Source organism: Pan paniscus, chromosome 19, assembly GCF_029289425.2.
Source record: "Pan paniscus chromosome 19, NHGRI_mPanPan1-v2.0_pri, whole genome shotgun sequence".
Taxonomy (NCBI): Eukaryota; Metazoa; Chordata; class Mammalia; order Primates; family Hominidae; genus Pan; species Pan paniscus.
This window is the reverse complement of record NC_073268.2, coordinates 97,429,737-97,450,537: the sequence shown is the minus strand read 5'-3', so window position 1 is coordinate 97,450,537 and position 20,801 is coordinate 97,429,737. Positions and strand designations below refer to the sequence as shown.

Here is a 20,801-nt window from a genome sequence, read left to right as displayed (position 1 = left end):
AAAGCCCTTTAGTTATTCTCAGGCCAGACATACCCACGTCTACAGTGGCCCTGAATGCTGCATCTGATGTCCATAGCAAAACCACTGGCATGCTTTCCATCTTTTTCAATCTTTTTCGAACCTGTCCTAAAATTTGTAGGTATCAAGGATCAAACATTAAAATGCTATAGACAGGTACAGACTGAGACATCCTCTGCCCCTACATGTAATCCTTATTCCACTGCCCATCCCTTCCGGGGTACCCGCTGCTCAGCCCGGGGCTGACTTGGGTCCACATGTCTGTATCTCTGCACGTATGCACGACTTCCCCAGCACAGACCGAGTGCTGTCCTGCCGGGCCTGACGCACTGTCCCTGAGGCCACGCTGAGTCATGGTAAGCAATGCCCTCCCACATGTGGCACTGACAGTGAGATTCTTCACATTCTGGTGTCAATAACCCAGCAGTGTGACAGTGGTGACTGAGAAACATCTCTGAACAAAGAAACTCATCTTCCCCTTTCTCCTCAGCTCCTCAGACTTTGGGGCACACCGAGCTCATTGTTTTGCGGCTTTGGGAATGTGGTGAGCTCCCTCTGCCTGCTGGGCCTTTGTCCTCTCCGCCTGGGGCCCTGTCCGCGGGCAACAGCCTCTGCAAAGGCTTCTCTCCCCACCCTTTGCAGGGACTTGGACTGCACTTCCCAAGCTGCTGCATTTGAGTTAGCCATTTCCACCCTCCACCTTCCGGGCTAGATTTCAGCTCTGTGAGGACAAAAACATGCATTATTAGTCTTTATTAGTCCCAGGAGGCAGCATGTCCTGGTTCCTATTAGCCACTCAGTAAATGTTTGATGAATGAATAAAAGAACTCATGTTTGGGCTGTGGAGAAACATCACAATTCCAGATCACGTATGCCAATCACACCCAGGACCTGCTTCCCACTGGAGAGCTGCTCTGTCTGCGGTGAGCAGTGGAGGGGCTCCCTATGCCCAGTGGCAGGGCCGGCAAAGGAGCCCTTGGAACCGCACAGAGCCCCGGGCATTTCTGGCTGGAGTAGATGTCTGAGCTGCAGCCTTCTGGACCTGCAACGAACGCAGCCTTGACCTCAGGTCAAAACTGTGGTGCCTTTCTCATCCAAATTCTAATACTAAGAAGAGGAAATACAGTAGCGAAAGAGTGTGGGACAGGAGCCAGCCATGAGCAGGGAGAAGTCAGGCTGGGGGTCCCCCCCCGGGCCTCCTCAGTGGTGGGGGGCCCGCTTTGGGCTGACCAGGCTCCCCATCCCCTCTCCCTTGCTCACACCCAGCAGGCTGAGCTGAGATTTGATCAGGTTCCAAGCAGCCTAACCATCAATCATGGGGCCCTGAAGTTGCCACACAGAGACAGCCTCTGTGGTCGCCCTCGGCACAGCCTGCCGTGCTACCTCCACCTGCCAGGGCCCCGTTGTGCCCATCCATCTTGCAAAGGGCGAGCCGTCACCTCTGCCAGCGCTCGGTCTAGTCTGCCTGGGTGCAGGCGAAAAGAGCCTGGAACTGGGATGGCTGGGCAGACAGCCCCCTCCGGGTTCCTCTCTCTTTTGTTCATTTCATTCCTGGCAACCCAGAGGCAGCTGATACAACTGTCTCCCTCCAGCCAAACACCTCCCACCTTCCCAGGGGGCACCGACAGACCCAGTTCCCTGCAGCCTGGCCTGTCACCAATGTGCATGTCACCTAGCCTGGTCTCTTCCGGGGTGGATGGTCTCCCAGGACCGACCCAGTGCTGGGACAGCTGGGTGGCCCAGCTCGTGTGGTCTGGCTTCCATGGGGGTGGGAGGAAGGGGCCTCTGCCTTCCTGGTCCGCAGTTCTCCCGGGAGAGCATGAGGGTGTGTTGGAATCTGCCCGGAGTAAAACCCATTCTGAGGGCTCCACATGGAACTAGGAGGATGGCTAAAAAGAGGCCATTCTGCACAGCAGTGCTACTTTCCAAATGACGAAAGCATCACCCGGAGTCCCCTCAACGGCACCTCCTCGCTGATGACAGCTTCTGTGGAAGATGCTGGCTTCACAAATGTGTCCCCTCAACAGCCCCTCCTCGCTGATGACAGCTTCTGTGGAAGACGCCAGCTTCACAAACGTGCTCCCTAGCAATGCAATCTTGTTGATTTTCTGCATATCACAACCACTAGTTTGGAAATTCCATGGACCGTCAAGGCAATTAAACTATGTTAGATGAGCAGGGGGAACGCTAGGTGACATTTTTGCCGTTCCTGGGACTCACCCAACTGTGGGCACAGGCGCGTTCCTGACTACTCCTGAAGGGTCCCTAACTGGCAAAGCTCCCTGCAGAAAGGGTACAACTGTTTCCACCTCATCCACTGACAGTCAGCTGGAAGATGGTACTGCAGGAAGGTTAGCTCAAGAAGGGGCAAACTGAAAGAAGGAATACTAAAAAATCCCAGAAATGCAAAACAAAATGTAATAAAATAAAACAACTCCAAGACTAAGCCTTATACAGTAAGCCTATATAAATAACAAGAGGAAATTAAAAGAACTATATTTAGACCCTAAAAAGATAATGAAACTGCAGGAAGGAATAACTTAACCACAGACATAAAGCAGTTTAGGCAACAAAATCCTAGCACATGCAAGCGACTTCCTTCCAAAGAGCAGCCCGTTCCGGAAGGGGCGGCAGCAGCGGCTTCACCCGGGGGAAGCCTGACCTCAGCCGGGTCAGCTCCACCTCAGCCAGGGACCCAGGCCAGCGCCACCAGGGATCTGCCATTCCAACAGCATGCACCCTCATTATGACGGGACCAGAAGGGCACTCCCCTCTCTGGTCTTCCTCTCCAAATCCCAATCTAATCAGGACAAAAACATTGGGCATGGCCGGGAGCGGTGGCTCACGTGGTCAGGAGATCGAGACCATCCTGACTAACATGGTGAAACTGCATCTCTACTAAACAAAATACAAAAAAATTAGCCGGGCGTGGTGGCGGGCGCCCATAATCCCAGCTACTCGGGAGGCTGAGGCAGGAGAATGGCGTGAACACAGGAGGCAGAGGTTGCAGTGAGCCGAGATCGCGCCACTGCACTCCAGACTGGGTGACAGAGTGAGACTCCGTCTCAAACGAAAAAAAAATTGGGCAAATCAAAACAGAGGGCCAGTCTACAAAATCCCTGACCAGTACCCCTGAAAGCTGTCAAGGTCATCAAAAACAAGGAGAGTCTGGGAAACTGTCACGGCCAAGAGAAGCCCAAGAAGACATGAGGACTCAATGTCATGTGGGATCCTGGGACAGAAAAAGGACATTAGCAAGAAAATCTGATGAGAGTATCAACTGCAGTTAATAACTGATCAACATAAGTTCATTGACTGTTGTGACAAACATGTTGTACTAATAGAAGATGTCAACAGGGAAAATTGGGTGTAGGGTACGTGAGAACTCTATCTACTACCTTTTCCAGTTTTCTGTAAATCTAAAACTGTTCTAAAAAATAAAATTTGTTAAGATAGAAACTATAGGAACAAGAGTTCGGGACACAAGTAAAATGTTTGCTCAGGTCCTAACTAGACTAGCCCCCACCAGGGCACTGCCTTCTGCTGTGGGACCAGCAGGGACACACGCTCTAGATGGCACTCTCTTGCCCCCTTGGTGAGACTGAGTCATCGCTGGATGACAGAGAAAGCTAACCTTGCACATTTTTTGAATTGAGTTTTGCGTGTACGTGTGTGAGGAAGGGGGAGTGGGGAAAAGTGGAGAAGCAGGAAGAGGAGAGGCTATCAATGCCAGCATACACGAACTGTGGTGAACGACTTTGCAGAGAAAACAGTAGAGAATTTGAGCACGGGTAGGAGAACCAGCAGAGACATGGGGGCTGCAGAAACAAAATTCTATGACTCTCTCATCTGCCTTTTCTTCATAGCGCGGGTTCCTTCTGGGGACCACAGCAGCCTGTTCCCAGTGGGAAGCCTCTTTGAATTTCCAAATCTGGATTTACTTCATGAATACCGTCACAGAGCATCTTTCCAGATCCACTGACATTACGCCCTTGGAGTTCCCTGGTGGTACCATAACCACAACTTTATTAACTATAACTCAGAAGGTCAGTCTGGACTGAGTATTAATTTTATCTATGAAAAACCCTCAATTAACTGGAACCTTGCCTACGGGAGTCCTTAATCAACTCTCCCCCTCCTTAATCTTGCTAATTAGCAGATACACAAATGCTAACAGCAGGCTTGAGGAACTTATTAAAACAACCACTACCACCATCCTTGCAAAGTGTGACCAGCGGAGGACAGCTGTGGCCACATCTCCTGGACTTTCTCATCATGAAGTTCTGCTGCTCTTGAGCTCTGGTCCCATCACATGACCCTAAGGATAATTTCAAAAAATACTCTGCCATGTTTGCTTTCTGCCCCCCGATCCCCTGTGTTTTTCTGCACTGTGTGAAAGTTGCAGATAGCATGATGCTCTGCCCAGAAATATTCCTAAGGAAAAGGACATTTGCTTCCATGAGCACAAAGCCATGATCACACTCCAGACATGTGACAGCGACACAGTCCTCCCTCCTGACACGCAGTCTGGAGTCAAACTCCTCCCAATCCTCCTGCCTGACACGCAGTCCAGAGTCAAATTCCTCCCAATTGTTCACAACTGTCCTCTGTGAGCCTCTGATTTTTGATCCAGGATCCAACTAGGAACTGCACTTAGCTGATACATATTAGTCTTGAGAATAAATCCCCCCACATTTTTGGGGGTGTTTCTTGAATTAAAAATCTAGAAGGGGGGGCAGGTGTAGTGGCTCACGCCTGTAATCCCAGCACTTTGGAGGCTGAGGCGCGCAGATCACTTGAGGTCGGGAGATTGAGATCAGCCTGGCCAACATGGGAAACCTCGTCCACTAAAAACATAAAAATTAGCCGGGCATGGTGGCAGGCGTCTGTAGTCCTAGCTACTCGGGAGGCTGAGGCAGGAGAATCGCTTGAACCCGGGAGGCGGAGGTTGCAGTGAACCAAGATTGCCCCACTGCGCTCCAGCCTGGGCGACAGAGTGAGGCTCTATCTCAGAAAAAATAAACAAAATAAAATAAAATCTAGAAGGGAACAGTACAGTTCTTTGTAGACTGTCCCACAATGAGAAGTTTTTTAGCCGCTTCATTGATGTATAAGCGACATATAAATTTGAAGTACGGAATTTGAAGATTTTGGACGTACGTCTACACCTGTGAAGCTACCGCCACAGACTAGGTGGGGTCTGGCCCCTCAGACGTTTTCTTCTGCCCCTGTGCCCCCACCCTCACCTGCCCCCAGCAGCAGCTCATCTCCTTTCTGTGACTGTAGTTTGCATTTTCTAGAGTTTTAAATGAATGGCACCATACAGCAGGTACCCTTCTTTAAACTGGCTTCTTTCACTCAATCTAATTATTTTGAGATCAGTTCATGCCTTTTCATTGTTGAGTACGATTTCATCGCATGGAGAGATTGCAGTTTGCTTATTCATCCGCTTGTTAATGTACATTTAGGCTATTCCCAGTTTTTGGCCATTATAAATAAAGCTGCTAGGAACATTCATGTACAAGCCTTTGTGTGGACATGCTTCCATTTCTCTTGGGGAATACCTAGGAAAGGAATGGCTGGATTGTATGCTGAGTGTGTGCTAATCTTTATAAGAAACTGTGAAATAAGTTTGCAAAGCGGTAGTGCACACTTTGCACTGCCCTCAGCAGCATACGAGGGTTCCAGTTCCTCCACGGCCTTGCCGACACTTGATAGCATCAGCTTCTTAGGCATCTACTTGGTGTGCAGTGGTATAGGACTGTGGGTGCAGTTTGCATTTCCGGCATCTACTTGGTGTGCAGTGGTATATGACTGTGGGTGCAGTTTGCATTTCTGGCATCTACTTGGTGTGCAGTGGTATAAGACTGTGGGTGCAGTTTGCATTTCTGGCATCTACTTGGTGTGCAGTGGTATATGACTGTGGGTGCAGTTTGCATTTCTCTGGTGACTAATGATATTCAGCATTGTTTCATGTGCTGATTTGCCATTTGTATTTCTTTGGTGAAGTGTCTGCTCAAACCTTTCGCCCACTTTTCTTTGTCTGCTTGTGTTTGTTTTCATATTGATTTTTGAGAGTTCTTTCTATACTCTTGCCACAAGTTTTTAACAGAAAAACGATTTGTCAATATTTTCCCAGTCTGTGTCTTGCCTTTTCATTTTCTGCATGTCATCACAGGGCAGGTGTTTATACGTATGGGTCTATTCCCTGACTTACTTCCTGTTCCATTATCTGTTTGTCCATTTGAAGCTATTTCCGATCTTGAGTACTGCGGATTTACAGTCACTCTTGGAATCAGGTAGTATTAGTCCTTCAACTGTGTTTTTCTTTTTCACAGTTGTTTTGCCTGCTGTAGGTCCTTTGTATTTCCACGTGGATCTCAGAAGCAGAAATCAAGATAATGGACGATCTCTTCATTTATTTAGGTCTTCCTTCATTTCTTTGCACAACGGTTTGTAGTTTTGGCGTACAGATCTTGCCCACCTTTTGTCAGAATGTATCCCTAAGTATTTCTTTTTTTTTTTAGTGGTATTGTAAATGTTCTCTATTTTAATTTCAACTTCGAATTGTTGATTGCTAGTGTATATACATAAATTGATTTTTGTATATTGATCTTATAACCTGCAAACTTACTAAATTTTTTCTAGTAGCACTTTAAAATAGATTAAACTGGATTCTCCACATAGACAATCATGCTGTCTGAAAATACAGTTAAACCTCTTCCTTTTGAACTTGAATGCCTTTTTTTCCTTGACTCACTGTACTACCTAGAACTTCCAGTACAATGTCGAGGGATGTGACAAGAACAGATGGCTTCATCTTGCATTCAGTCTTTCACCACTGTGTGGTGTTGGCTGTAAGTTTGTGGAGATGCTGTTTGTCAGGTAGACGAAGTTCCCTTCTATTAGGAGTCTGCAGGGAGTTTTTTTTTTTTAAATCAGAAGTGGATCTCAGATTTTGTTAAAATACTTTGCCTGCATCTCTTGAGATGGTAATATGGTTTTCATCTTTTTTTAATATGGTAAATTACATGGACTTTTCTCTCTTTAAAAATAATTCTTTAATAATCTGAAGAGGCATCCATTGATTTTTCAATCCTTAAACAGGTTTGCATCCCTGAAATAAATCCCACTAGATCATGTTTTATTGTTTTTATATAGCATTGAATTTAATTTGCAAAAATTCTATTTAGCATTTTTGTACCTGTGTTCAAGAGAATACTGATCTGTAGTTTTCTTTTCTTGTAACGCGTGTCTAACCTTTGGTATCAGGTAATGCTGGCCTCATAGAACGATATGGGAAGGTGCTTAGATGTCATCCAAATACGTCTTCCTTAATGTTCAGTAAAATTCACTGGCGAAGTCATCTGGACCTGCAGTTTTCTTTGTAGTAAAAGTTTTCACTACAAATTCCACTTGTAGTGACAGGCACAGTGACTCATGCTGTAATCCCAGCACTTTGGGAGGCCAAGGTGGAAGCATCGCTGGAGCCCAGAAGTTCAAAACTAGCCTGGGCAATGTGGTGAGACCCAGTCTCTAAAAAAAAAAAAAGCATAGTGCTATTCAGATTAACGACGTCTTCCCGAGTGAGTGGCGTGTGTCACTCAAGGAATCCAAGTTATCAAACGTTCTCACATCAAGTTGCTCATGATATTTGCTTATCATCCTTTTAATATCCCTAGAATCTTTCATGATGTCACCTCTATCATTCCTGATGCTGGAATTTGTGTCTTCTTTGTTTCCTTATCAGTCAGGGTGGTGTTTCACAGTTTTATTCATGTGTTTTAAAAAAAAAGTTTTGTTCAACAGATTTTGATGTTTCACTGTTTTCTTTCTTATTAGTCTGCAGTCTGATTTGTATCATTTCCTTTGGCCGACAGCTCTGGGTTTACTCCACTCACGCTGCCCTCTTCAGGTGGAAGCCGGGATCTCCGGTTGGAGACCGTCCCTCTTTTCCAATGCATTGTCTAGCAGCTGCTACACATTCCCCTCTCAGCACTGTTCAGAGCTGGGTCCACGTATACTCAACCTATTTATTTTATATCTTAATATACATGTTTATATAATGTATTTATTTAATGCAAGTATTTATAATTATATGTACATTATATTATGTATTATATATACATACTTATAGTAATAAATATTTTATATAAATCTTTGTTATTAATGACTTATAATATCTATGTATCTTAATATTACATATTTATATCCTATTTTGTATTAAGCACATATATAAATATAATTTACTTAAAATTTTATGGAATGAAATGAAAATCATTTATTTATCTAAAAGTTTCTGTTTCTAAGTGCTTAGAGACATTCCTACTATCTATTATTGATTTGAGTCTGACTCCACTGTGGCTGTAGAATACGCCTGTAAGGCTTCAGTTCTTTACATTTGTTGAGGTTTATTTGGCCAAGGGTCTGGCCTATCGTGGCACAGCCTCTGTGCGCTGCATGGCTGCTGTGTGGCGTGTTCTATAAACGTCAGGGCCCAGCTGCTGGAGAGTGCTGCTCAAGTCTCCACTATTCCTACTGATTTCTCTTCTGCTTGTTCCGTCAGTTACTGAGAAAGGAGCACTGAAATCTCCAAATGTAATTACGGATTTATCTACTTCTCCTCGAAGTTCCATCAGTTTTGTTGGATGTATTTTGAAACTCTATTATTAGGTGAATAGACATTTAGGACTGCGACGTTCTCTTGATGAATGATGAATGGACTTCCGTAGCATTATGAAATGTCTATCTTTATTGTTAGCAACGTTCTCTGCTCCCAAACCTCCTCTGTCTGATATTAACATAGGCCCTGCAGCCTTCCTCTGCTTAGTGCCTGCATGGCAGAGCTCTTCCCGTCCTTTTGCCTTTAATCTACTCGTGTCTTTATGCCAAAAGTACATTGCTTGTAGCCATGGTATGGTTTTTTCTTGCTCTTCAGCCTGGTGGCCTCTGCCTTCTCATTGTGGCGTTCAGTCTCCACACTGCAGTGTCGGGCAGGATTAGGTGTCCATCTATCATCCTGCCCTTTTCTATTTGTTGCATCTACTCTTGGTTATGTTTTTCCTTCCGTGTTGTCTATATTTATGACTTCATATCATCTCTGTTGTCAGCTAATTAACTGTAATTCTTTTTAAAATTTGAGTGGCAGCTTTAGGGTTTATGGACTACTGCAGTTCATCTTCAGGCAGGTGATATGAGACCACTTCAAACAAAGTCCAAGAATCTTACAATAGTATTTCTTCATTGTCTCTCCTCCCCATCTTTTTGTTACTGTTAGCATATGTTTTGCTCTTACAAATGTTATACATTCTGTGGGGTGCCGTGGCTTGTGCCTGTGATCCCGGCTACTCGGGAGGCTGAGGCAGGAGGATGGCTTGAGCCAGGGAGTGTGAGCTTACAGTGAGCGGTGATCAGGCCTGGGCAACAGAATGAGACCTTGTCTTGTAAGGAAAAAAAATTAAGAGTGCAAAAGGCTTGAAAAAAATTCATAGTACACTGTTATTATTTTTCTTAAAACAATTATCTTTTAAAGAAGATTTAAATAAGAAGAAAAAATCCCATATTTATCCACATAGTACTCATTTCTGCTGCTTTGAATTCCTTTGTGTAGAACCGTGTTTCCCTCTGAAGAGTATTCTCCTCAAGGCTAAAGGACTTCACGTTTCTTATAGTGTGGATCTGCCGGGGATAAGCTTTCATCTTTTCTATGTCTTTAAAAGTCTTTATTTTGCCTCCATTTGGAAATATATTTTCAGTGGGTATAGAATTCTGGGTTGACAGTTTTTTCTCTTTCTCTGTCTCTCTCTCTGCTTTAAAGATGCTGTTCCGCTGTCTGCCTTTTCCATCTGTAGGAAATCTGTGAGAAGAAACCTGCCATCATTCTCACCTTTTCCATCTGTAGGAAATCTGTAAGAAGAAACCTGCCATCACTCTCACCTTTTCCATCTGTAGGAAATCTGTAAGAAGAAACCTGCCGTCATTCTCACCTTTGCTCCTTACTGGCTGCCTTTAGACTTTTGAATTTCTCACTGTTTTTCAAGTAATTTGATTGCGATATGCCTTCGTGTAGTTTTCTTGTGCTTAGGGTTTGCTAAGCTTTGTGGATCTGTGGGTTTATAATTTTCATCAAATTCAAAAAAATTTTAGCTATTGTTTCTTCAAATACTTTTTCTGCTAGCCTCCTTTATGGACCCCCAAATAGTACGTTATGTCACTTGCCGTTGTCCCACAATGGAATAATATTCTTTTAATTAATTTTTTTTTCTTTTCTTACCATGCTTCATTTTTGTTAGTTTCTATTGCTATTTTCTTTCTTTCTTTGAGGCAGGGCCTCACTCTGTTCCCTAGGCTGGAGTGCCATGGCACAATCACGGCTCTTTGCAGCCTCGACCTCCCGGGCTCAAGCGATTCTCCCGCCTCAGCCTTCTGAATGGCTGGGACTACAGGCACGCGCCAACATGCATGGCTGAGTTTTGTATTTTTTCATGTAGAGTCGAGGTTTCACCATGTTGCTCAGGCTGGTATTGAAATCCTGGTTACTCAAGTGATCTGTCTGCCTCAGCCTCCAAAAGTGCTGAGATTACAGACGTGAGCCCCGTGCCTAACTGTGTACTGTTTTTTCCTGCAATGCTTAACTGGTTGTTAACCCCATCAAGTATATTTCTTCCCATCACATATTGCAGTTTTCATCTCTAGAAATTCAAGTTGGGTTCTTTTTATATTCTCTGTGTCTCAATTTAACTTTTTGAATATGTAGAGTAGACTTCTAATATTTTAACTAGGCCTGCTAATGATAACACCTGCAGCAGTTCTGAGCAGGTTTTAATGGGTTGATTTCCTTTTCTTCATTACGGGTCATATTTTCCTGATTCTATCTGCCTGGTAATTTCTGGCTGGTAGTGTGAAGTGGAGTGTAACCTGGCATGGGGAGTGATGCTGGGGGAGGCCCTCTGGGATCAGAGTCCTGGGAGAATCCTGGACAGATGGCTTTCTTCATGTGCCCCCCTTGGTGCTCTTTGTCCTGTGCGGTGCCATCTGTATCAGATCAGTGTCACCACTGTGCCCTGCTCTGTCTCATGTAAACGGCACACACTTCTCCCCGGTGGCACATGGTGTTCTTCCGTCTTTTCTTCCGCCTGAGCCCACCTTCTTTAAGGCCTCCCCATGAATCCCTCAGAGCTTCTGGCACAATGGGACACACGGTGTGGCCCACAGGTGCTTGGGAAATGAGGGGAGGTCCCAGGCTCGCCCTTCCGCTGGGCCCAGCCTGAGTGGGCTCCGATCCTTCTCAAACTCTTAAGTGTGTCCTGAGGGCCGGCTGGCGGCAGCAGGGGGATGCTGAGAACACTGGGGGAGTGGCTGGCTTCTATCTGCACCTCTGAACCTCTGAGCAGGCTCTGCGATCTTCACAGGTGGACCTGTCTGTACACCACGTGCACCCCGATCTGCACAATGGCAAGCCCCAGGAGTCACAGGGACGGCTGGGGGCTGCAGGAGGCACTCATCATGTGGGGGCGGAGCTCCGGAGGACCACCAGCAACACGAGGAGGGGGCGGAGCAGACATCATGGTGGGCGGAGCTCCGGAGGACCACCAGCAACACAAGGAGGGGGCGGAGCAGACATCATGGTGGGCGGAGCTCCAGAGGACCACCAGCAACACGAGGGGGCGGAGCAGACATCATGGTGGGCGGAGCTTCGGAGGACCATCACCAACACAGAGGGGCATGCACACATTGTAGGGGGTGCACACATTATGGGGGGTAGGGGTGGAGATCCGGAGGACTGCCAGCAACATCCACGGCCAGACGTGGGGAGGGGAAGGGAGTAGAGGAATGACCCCTCAAAAACACTGGGAACTTTCATCTCTGGGAAGTTATCGCCAGGGTAACGATGGAAGGAAGGGCGAGGCAGGTGAGGTAGACGAGGCTCAGTTTCTACCGGAAACACTTCAAAATGCCCCTCAGTGGAATGATTGCTTTTAAACATGCAGGTGCAACAAGCTGGTTAAGAAATTAATTCACAGGAAGGCCTGTGATGCCTGCAGGCAGTTACAAGAACACTGCAGGCAAGGGCATGCCCAGCTGGCTGTGGGAACAGCTCCCCAAGCAGTACTGAGCAGATGACCCCTTCAGCAGCATGAATAATAAAACCCGAGGCCCTGGTATCTGCCTGGAGCAGGGTGTAAAACGAAGGCGCGCTGCAGCCTCCGTGCTCATGGCCACGTTCTGCCATTTGGGGCACTCGAGAGCAACAGGCCCTGGGAGATCCACGGGACCAAGAGCCAGTTTTAAACAAGACGCCCTGCACTGCAATACCATGATGGGCTGTGGATGCAGTGAGAATGTCATGAGGAAGGTACGAGGAAGGCTGTCCCCTTTCACCAAGAGCCACCCCTGAGACTAAAAATAAAGACATCATCAATTTTCAGGTCCTAAAAGGTACTAAAAACACGAAGTCTGAGAATCAAAGTTGGCTTAGACACGTTCCTGCAGCACTGGCGGTGCTGGGGAGCAGGCTCAGGCGGCCGTAATCCCAGACCACTGCATGCAGATGACATCTCTTCCTCCCTTCACCCTGGGCTTTGTGTCATGTGAGGGTCACCGTTTTGTGCATCCCAGAGCCTCTACACATGGTCCTTCATCCGTGGCCAGGTGCCAAGACATTTCTAAGTGTGTCCATGTAGATGACGAAGATACGGGTGTAGGACAGAAACCACGTTTCAAAATGACTTCCTGCCAAACACTCTTTGTTTACATAATGTGGCTCTTCAGTGAATTTGAAGAAGAGTAAAATAGAAATGACCCACACCTCTCGCGTCCTGATCCACAAAGCCAAGCTTTCTGTTTAGTAAGAAAAGGTTTTAGTGTAACAGAGACAGGCAGGAGAGATGTGAGATTTACGTGGTGCCCCTTCCTGGTCCTGTTCCTGTTCCTCTATAATTTACACCGCAGTTTTCCACGTCCTGGTTCTGAGCTCTGGAACTGGCTGAAGGCAGACGGCCGAAGGCTCATGATTTTACAGAGGCTAATCATGGCCAAGGGAAGTGAAAATGACTTGTCAGAGCAAATGGGGTGATGGGATCAAACTCAGGTTTTTAACTCTTAAATCCAGTGCTTTAGCCAATCTTTCAAAGCAGTCATTCGTCATCTGTAGTTTAATGGGTAGCAGGGAAAATATTTTGCTGAAATATATGGTATTCAGGTCACCATTATGGAGCGTTCCCTGGTCACAGCCAGGTGCAGAGCACTGGGCCCAGGAGGGTTCAAGGTTGAACTGAGGTCAAGGTCAACCTCAGCGGTGCTGAGAGGAGGAGCAGCAGCTCCCCGCATCCAGCTCAGGAAATCAGGAGCAGCTGGGAGAGATGGCAAGCACGGTAGCCGACCCGTGCCGGCAGAGCCATGGTCAGTGCCCCAGGCCCAGAAAAAGAGTGAGAGATCCCAGAACCGGAAGAGGGGCTGGAAGCTGCTTCTGCTTGGAGAGAGCATATACATAAAATCCTAGGGAATCTACAAGAACCAGTGAACTAGCAGAAAATCCCAGGGAATCTACAAGAATCAGCTGAACCAGCGAGAGGTCAACTGGTGCTGGGTACGACTGACGCCCGCCTCCAAGGTGGAAGCCCTCGCCGTCCGCTTCGGCAGCAGCCTCCCCACTGCCCCCCGACTTCAGCTGTGACACCAAAGTCGTACGTGAGCACTTGGGGTGTGGGGAGGCTATGGTCAGGGCTGGGTGCAGGGAGCAGAAGGGCTGAGCAGGGGCCCAGGGGTCCGTGGGCAGCACAGTTGGGGACCTGATGGCCTGGGCTGGACTTGAATCAGCAGCGGCTGTGGGTGGGAGACACAGCAGTGGCTTTGTGTGGGGTGTGCAGGGCTGACGGGTGAGAGCGCATAGTGCGGGGTACGAGCCTGTGGCTCGGGGTGCCTGCCAGTGCCTGGACAGCAGGGGCAGTGAATTTGGCTGAACAAAGCCCAACAGGGCAGCTTCAGCGAGCACAGCAGGTCCTGGTGGCCAGTGCGACATGGCTGACAGGGCTAAGGATGAGGCTGGGTCTCAGTGCCAGTGACTGGACGGAGGAGCTGATAGAATGTGGCCTGGGGAGCGCCGGGCAGCAGGCAGGAGCCCCGGGGGCTGTAAGCTCCGTCCGCTCTCCCCTCACCTGCCACACAGAAAAGGGAAGGGTGGCCTTCCCTGGCTCCAAGCCATGGCCTCTCCAAGGTGTTCTTGGCACTCTCCCGTACCTGCTCTGTGACTTTGCTAGACCTTCCATTTCCCTGTGTGGGCAAGGAGCTCCAGACCCGGCGCAGGGGCCCAGTGGGGTGCCGGCCCCTCGCATGGTAGCTATGTGGCCCCTGCTCCCTCCTGTGGGCAGCGCCTCACCAGTAAATAAGCTGCAAATTCAAGCTAACTTCACAGGGGACTTAGGAATTAAGAGACTTTGCATATGAAAGCTGCCGGACAGGGCGCCACACACACATGCACGCACAAGCGCCCACATACATGACCACCCCCGCACACACGTGCACACAGCAGCTGGCCGAAGTCCGGGGGGAACGTGTACCTGCTCCTACAGGCCTTCTAATGAGTTGCTGGGGCTGGTTTGCTTCAAAACCAAGCAGGGAGCAAAGCCAGCCTTGCCCTGATGCCGGCTCCTCCGTCCCGCTCTTCCCACCCGTGGCGGCACCCCCAGAGCAAGACTGACTTGGCTTCTTCCCGGGGCTCCCTGCCAACCTGGCTCCGAGCCCAGCTCTGTATCACACACGTGTGCCCCTCCGCACACGGACAGCTAAAGGCAAAGGCATCTCTGGGAAATCTTTGTCCCCAACAACCCTGCAGAGGGCAACATATCCCCCAACTCCATTCTCAGCATACACCCTTTGTTCTAGAATCTTCACGTTCTATAAATGAGCCCTTCCCAGACCCTTCGCACCACTCTGTACAGCTCTCCTCTCCATTGTGTCACACGAGGAGCTTTCGAGAGTTCTCCCGCAGCTGACCCTTCCACATTTTCCTTCGAGGGTCTCGCCTGCCATCACCACTGGGTAGACGAGGTCCCCAGTCTTGGCATCGGGCCAGCCCTGCTCCTAGGCCGCACAGGGCTCCTGACCAGTTGTCTCTAGAAGGCTCCCTGAGCCCTAGCCGGCCACACAGGCTTCAGCCCGAGTCGCCTCTCCCAACCCAGGCTTGGTGCCGCCCTCCCAGCCCTGCAGCCCGACCTCCTCCGCCCACCCTCCTGGAGGAAAATGCTCTCCACCCCGTGTTTCCCTATAATCCACTTGACACCGAGGCCAGGCAATGTTTATAAACCACAGCTTCATTCTTTGATGTCTTTGTTCCAAAATCTGTAATAATCCCCATGCCTGCTAAATGAAGTTCAACTGTGTCTACCGGGAACCGTGCACCGTCTGCGTGGATGGGGCCTCCCTGCGTGTCCCCGCACACAGCCACAGGGAGTGGCCTGCTCTCCTCTAGGCATCTTCCCAGCCCTCCCTGCCACCTCCATGTGTGGACCCCCGCCCGACATCCACCCCATCAAGGCCCTTCCTGGCGTTTCCAGTTCAGCATAGGCCGGGTCTCGCCCACACGACTTCTCAGCCCCACTCCTCTGACCCATCTCGCTGGTAGCTCCTGCAGGAGGTGACCCTGCCTCACAACAGGGCTGGTGTCACCTGCAACCCCTGCCCGCACCCAAGCATAAGCCGCTGGGGACAGGGACAGCTGACCCTGTGTCTCTCTTAACATAGCTAAATATGGGTCCCTGGCCTAGATGATTGAGGGGCGAACACATGGCTGCAGGGCCAGGGCTGATGCCCGTCAGAGAGGACAGAGCTGGACAGCCCCGTGTAAGGGGGTGGCCCCTAACACCTCGGGGCCTGGCCCAGATCACCTGTGCAGGGTTGAGGAGGGGGAGAAATGCAATGGTGGGCACAGGAGAGCCAATGCAGGGTCTGGGTGAGGCAGAGGCCAAGTTTACTGCCATGGCGGGGTTGCTTCCAGTCAGGGTTAGGAGCACGGGGACAGCCTTACGGGGGGTCAGACACAGGCAGGGGGACTGAGTGCAGGGCACCAGGGGAAGGCCACGGACAGGACGGTGTGGGGGGACTGAGCGCAGGGTACCAGGGGAAGGCCAGGGACAGGACAGGTAGGTGACAGCCCCCACGATCCAGAGGTGGCTGCTGAGGTGGGCGCGTCCCACTTTACCCCAGAAGAGAGGAAGGGAACGGCGATGCCTGGAGAGGGAGCGAGGCTGGAGAAAGGGCAGGCTGGAAGCGCAGGGCTCGGCATCCCCAGAAGGGCCGGCGGGTTCACATCACTCTGGGGAGGAGGGCGGGGATACTCACGCTGTCCACTGCGAGGATCTTGGCCCAGATGAAAACGAGAAGTGGCCGCAGCTCTCGGGCCGAGCTCTGGAGCAGCTTCAGCACGTAGGGGAAGATGCCGACAGACAAGGCCTGGGGGAGAGAGAGGGCGTCAGCGCACCTGTGCCGCAGCGAGGGAACGGGCAGCAGCAGGGGTGCCACGCGGGACCAGCTGCGGTGTTATCTTCAGCACATATGGGAAATGCAACAGGAATGAATGGGCCTCACTTAAAGTAAAGAGGGGCTTCCTCCAGATTTATTCATCTCTGATTTATTCCTAGAGGCTGCCACGTACTGCCAGCCTTGACTGGTGTCAAGAGACTGGAATGAATCGGGTGGCAGCTTTTCCTTGTGGAGGCGCAGGCTGCTGGCGCTGGGGCCCTCGCCTGCCCTCGGTGGTCTTGTCTGCTCTTGGCAGCAGAGCATCAGGCACCTTCACTGTGTTGCTCACGTACGAGCCACGGCCACCTCTCCATGATGGCATGGCCACCTCTCCGTGACGCCATGGCCACCTCTCCGTGACGGCACGGCCAGCTTGCTCAACACTCATGTTTGCACTTCAGATACACCTTGGGAGAAAGATGCCTGCCCTGGGAAAGGCAGGGAGGAGCGGGGGTTGCCCAGGGGCTCACTCGCGCCCAGTTCTGGCCGTGTCATTTTCAGGGGACTCTCTGCCCTCAGAGGCAGGGGAGGGAGGGCGTGGAGGGCACTGCAGTGTGGAGGATGCCTGGCAAAGTACTGCTGCACTCCACAGCCAGGGGTTTCTGCTGTGTCCTTATCTCAAAGCTGCTGGAATTTCAAAGATATCCCAAAGGTATCCCCTTCCAATAAGTGAGGTCCCCTGTAACCAAGACAGGAGGTGGTGGTGGGACCTAGGCCTGGGTCCCTTCCCTGTGAAAGGCCACATTTAACAAGGAATGAGCAGTTTCTCTGGTTCGGGTGGCTGGGCCCTCACCTGAGAGGCAAAATCTGTACCTGTAAAAATACCTCGTTTATCCAGCCTCGATTCATGTATTAGGAAAATTTCCAATGAGCAGAAGCTTAATTCTTTAAAGGGAAGAAATTGGTTTTAAAAAATTAACCTTAAAAATGAAACTCTTTCTAAACTGTTATGAATACATGCTTCCTGTCTTCTTAGAGTGCACGCAATACCACGCAGGCCTTTCCAGGATGACTAAGCGACACCACCACGCACACACCAAGTGACCGAGTCACGCCAGCCCTCCTCCGATGACTCAGGCCCTGACTCTGTTAAAAGCTATTTGTGGCCTCAGGCACCTGGAGTGAAAATGGCCCAGTGGTGAGTGCTGAATGATTCTTCCAAGTTTTGGATGTTTTCTCTCGTCCTTCAGTGCTGGACTATCAATTACCACTCTTTGTCAACATTATCTGATGAAAATACTTAAATACACCAAACCCAGGTACTCACCACCCAGCTAGTGACAGCGGTTCCGCACCCACCGCCCCACCGCACCGCTCCCAAGCACAGTAAATTAAGGCTCATGTGTCACATGATTTCATTGGTGAATATTCAGTGTCTATCTCTAAAAAATTAGGTCTCTTTTATAAAAACACAATCCAGTTACCACACCCAAGAAAAACGAACAATGATTCTTGAATAACATAAATCCAGCTCCTGTAAAATTTCTAATTGTTTTATGAGTATTCATTTTTGGAACTTCAACAGAACCAAGTAAGGTTTACTGTACATGGCAGCTGGCCATAGGTCTCTCGAGTTTCCTTGACTCTGTGGTTCCCTCTCAGCCTCCTTTTACTTTCCCTGTGAGTTATTTGTTAAACGCACGTCGCTTCTTGATCCTGCCTCTGCCAGGGTGTTTTTAGTGGCCATTACTACTCTGCTATAGAATGAGGAACCAGAAGAGCGTTTCCGAATTGTGCCTGCCATGATGGTGAGCAGACAGTGCTGAGGATCCAGACTCCTCCTGGGGGAAGCAGCACCACGAGGCGGGCGCTGCGTCAGGCTCAGGGGCGCCCTGCTCCCCTGCAGCGCTGGGGGCAGCTCAGGAAAAGGTGACCGGCTGACAACACACTCACTCCTATGTCTAACATCAGACATAAAGAGGGGCGACAACCCCAGACCCCCAAATGCCAGGCAGCACTGCAGGCTGCACGGGTACAGAGTGGGCGCCTTGAGGGCCTCAGGAGCGACAGGACACCACCACGGTGGACACACTCGCCCTGGGTCTCACGGCTGGGGGTGGCTCTGGATCATGAAATATGTGCACAGACTGAAACACGGAGCCTAATCTCTGTCCCACCTCCCTCAGCCCCCAGGTTAATGCAGAAGGCACGCACCAGGCTCACTGCCCAGGGACCCAGGTCCAAAAATCTTCCAAGCAAGTCCAATGCTCTCAGCCGGTGCACTTGGCTTAACAGCACCTGGAAGAACAAGAAGAAAATGGTATCACTGCAAACCATACTGGTGTGCAACCCCGAAACGCTGCTGCATGAGCTGCCAGCTTTGGAGCGGTCTGACCACAGTTCAGATCTGTCTGCTGCTTCAGTCAGTTACCTAGAGCTGGTGCTCCAGCGGTCTGACCACAGTTCAGACCTGTCTGCTGCTTCAGTTACCTAGAGCTGGTGCTCCTTTCCTTACAAGTTCATGCTTTTAGACAGGTGAACAAAACACGCTTTATTCCTTTATTACACAGATAAAACATGCTCAATGTAGAAAATACTAGAACAAACATGCTTTAATTGCATTTAAAAAGCTAACCCACTGGTGACATTTAGGTATATGAATTCAGACATTGTTCTTTATGTCCACACTTCTCTTACTGATCTTGAACTAGATAATATGTGATTCTATTTCTCAGCTCCTTTTTAAACTAAACAATGCACTGTGAACATTGTTCATATCACTAGGTATGTACTGACCATATTATTCCCAAAGGCGGCACAGTACTTCCGTTATGCAAATGTACACAATTCTTTTAAACAACTTCCCCAGTGATAGATATTTAAATTATCATCAAAATGTTCCTACTTTTACCATTTTTATTTATTTATTTTTGAGATAGGGTCTTGCTCTGTTGCCCAAGCTAGAGTATAGATGCCAGATCATGGCTCACTGCAGCCTCAACCTCCTGGGCTCAAGTGATCCTCCCACCTCAAACCCTGAGTAGCTAGGACCGCAGGTATGTACCACCATGCCTGGTTAATTTTTGTATTTATTATAGAGATGGGGGTCTCACTACATTGCCCATGCAGGTCTTGAACTTCTGGCTCAAGCAACCCTCCCGCTTCAGCCTCCCGAAGTGTTGGGATTACAGGCGTGGGCCATCATGCCTGGCCAAAATGCTGCTCTGATAAAGAATATTGTGATCAATATCCTAATGGGTACATCTGCACACTTACATGATTCTTTTCCATTAAGATAAATGTGAGTATTAAAAAGGTAAGGTCGGAGCATATATACTTAAGTTACCAAATCACCCTGCGGCTGAACCCACTCACACTCTCGACGGCATGCACGTGGGCACCAGCTTCCTGCTGCCTGAGCTGGTCACCCAGCAGCGCTCACTGGGGTGTGACTCTGGGCAAATTAAAGTCGCTGAGCCTTGATTTATTAATTCATAAAACACATATAACACAACACCTGCCCACAAGGGTTTCATTAAATTAAATAATAAATTTAAAGCTTGTGGGACAATACTAGCCCATATTACACTATTATTAGCCAACAGGACAGGTGAAAATACATCCTTTTCATCTGGATTTCTTGGATTTCAAGGGGAGTACATTTTGCAGGTTGATGGGCCATTTCCCCAGTAAACTTGCCCTGCATGCGTTTAGTTTTCTACTTCAAAATGTGGCTTTTTCTTATTGACATGTCAGAGTTCCTTATAAGTTAGAGTGGGCTCTGCCAGAGGTTTTGCATATACTTTTTCTGTTATATTAAAGTTCTACACTTTTTTTTTTTTTTTGAGACAGAGTCTCGCTTGGTCGCCCAGGCTGGAGTGCAGTGGCGCAATCTCGGCTCACTGCAAGCTCCACCTCCCGGGTTCATGCCATTCTCCTGCCTCAGCCTCCTGAGTAGTTAAGACTACAAGCGCCTGCCACCATGACCGGCTAATTTATTTTTGTATTTTTAGTAGAGACGGGGCTTCACTGCATTAGGCAGGATGGTCTTGATCTCCTGACCTTGTGATCCACCCGCCTTGGCCTCCCAAAGTGCTGGGATTACAGGCGTGAGCCACCGTGCCCGGCCAAGCTTTACACTTTTAATGGCATTACTTCTTTTGATTTTTTCCTTAATGGTGGCTATGCTGGAAGGCACGTGCATCGACTCCCTCCAACCTACAGCATTTCTATCCATGATGCCCCAGTCATCCAAGGGGTGTTTATGGGGCAGGTGCTGCGCTGGGTGCTAGGAGAGTGACCACAGACAGTAGGGACCACCTCAC

At 49.1% G+C, this 20,801-nt stretch overlaps 1 protein-coding gene across 3 annotated transcripts in view; it reads right to left on the bottom strand.

Annotated features, from left to right (window-relative positions):
• RPTOR (regulatory associated protein of MTOR complex 1) overlaps positions 1–20,801 on the bottom strand; it is a 417,904-nt gene that overhangs the window by 92,888 nt on the left and 304,215 nt on the right. For all 3 annotated transcript variants that reach the window (XM_063599478.1, XM_003831138.7, XM_055101956.2), the window contains 2 exons: positions 18,691–18,774; positions 16,357–16,467 (listed from right to left, as the gene is read on the bottom strand). In XM_063599478.1, the coding sequence (XP_063455548.1) occupies positions 16,357–16,467; positions 18,691–18,774 (195 nt within the window). The remainder of the gene's footprint in view (positions 1–16,356; positions 16,468–18,690; positions 18,775–20,801) is intronic.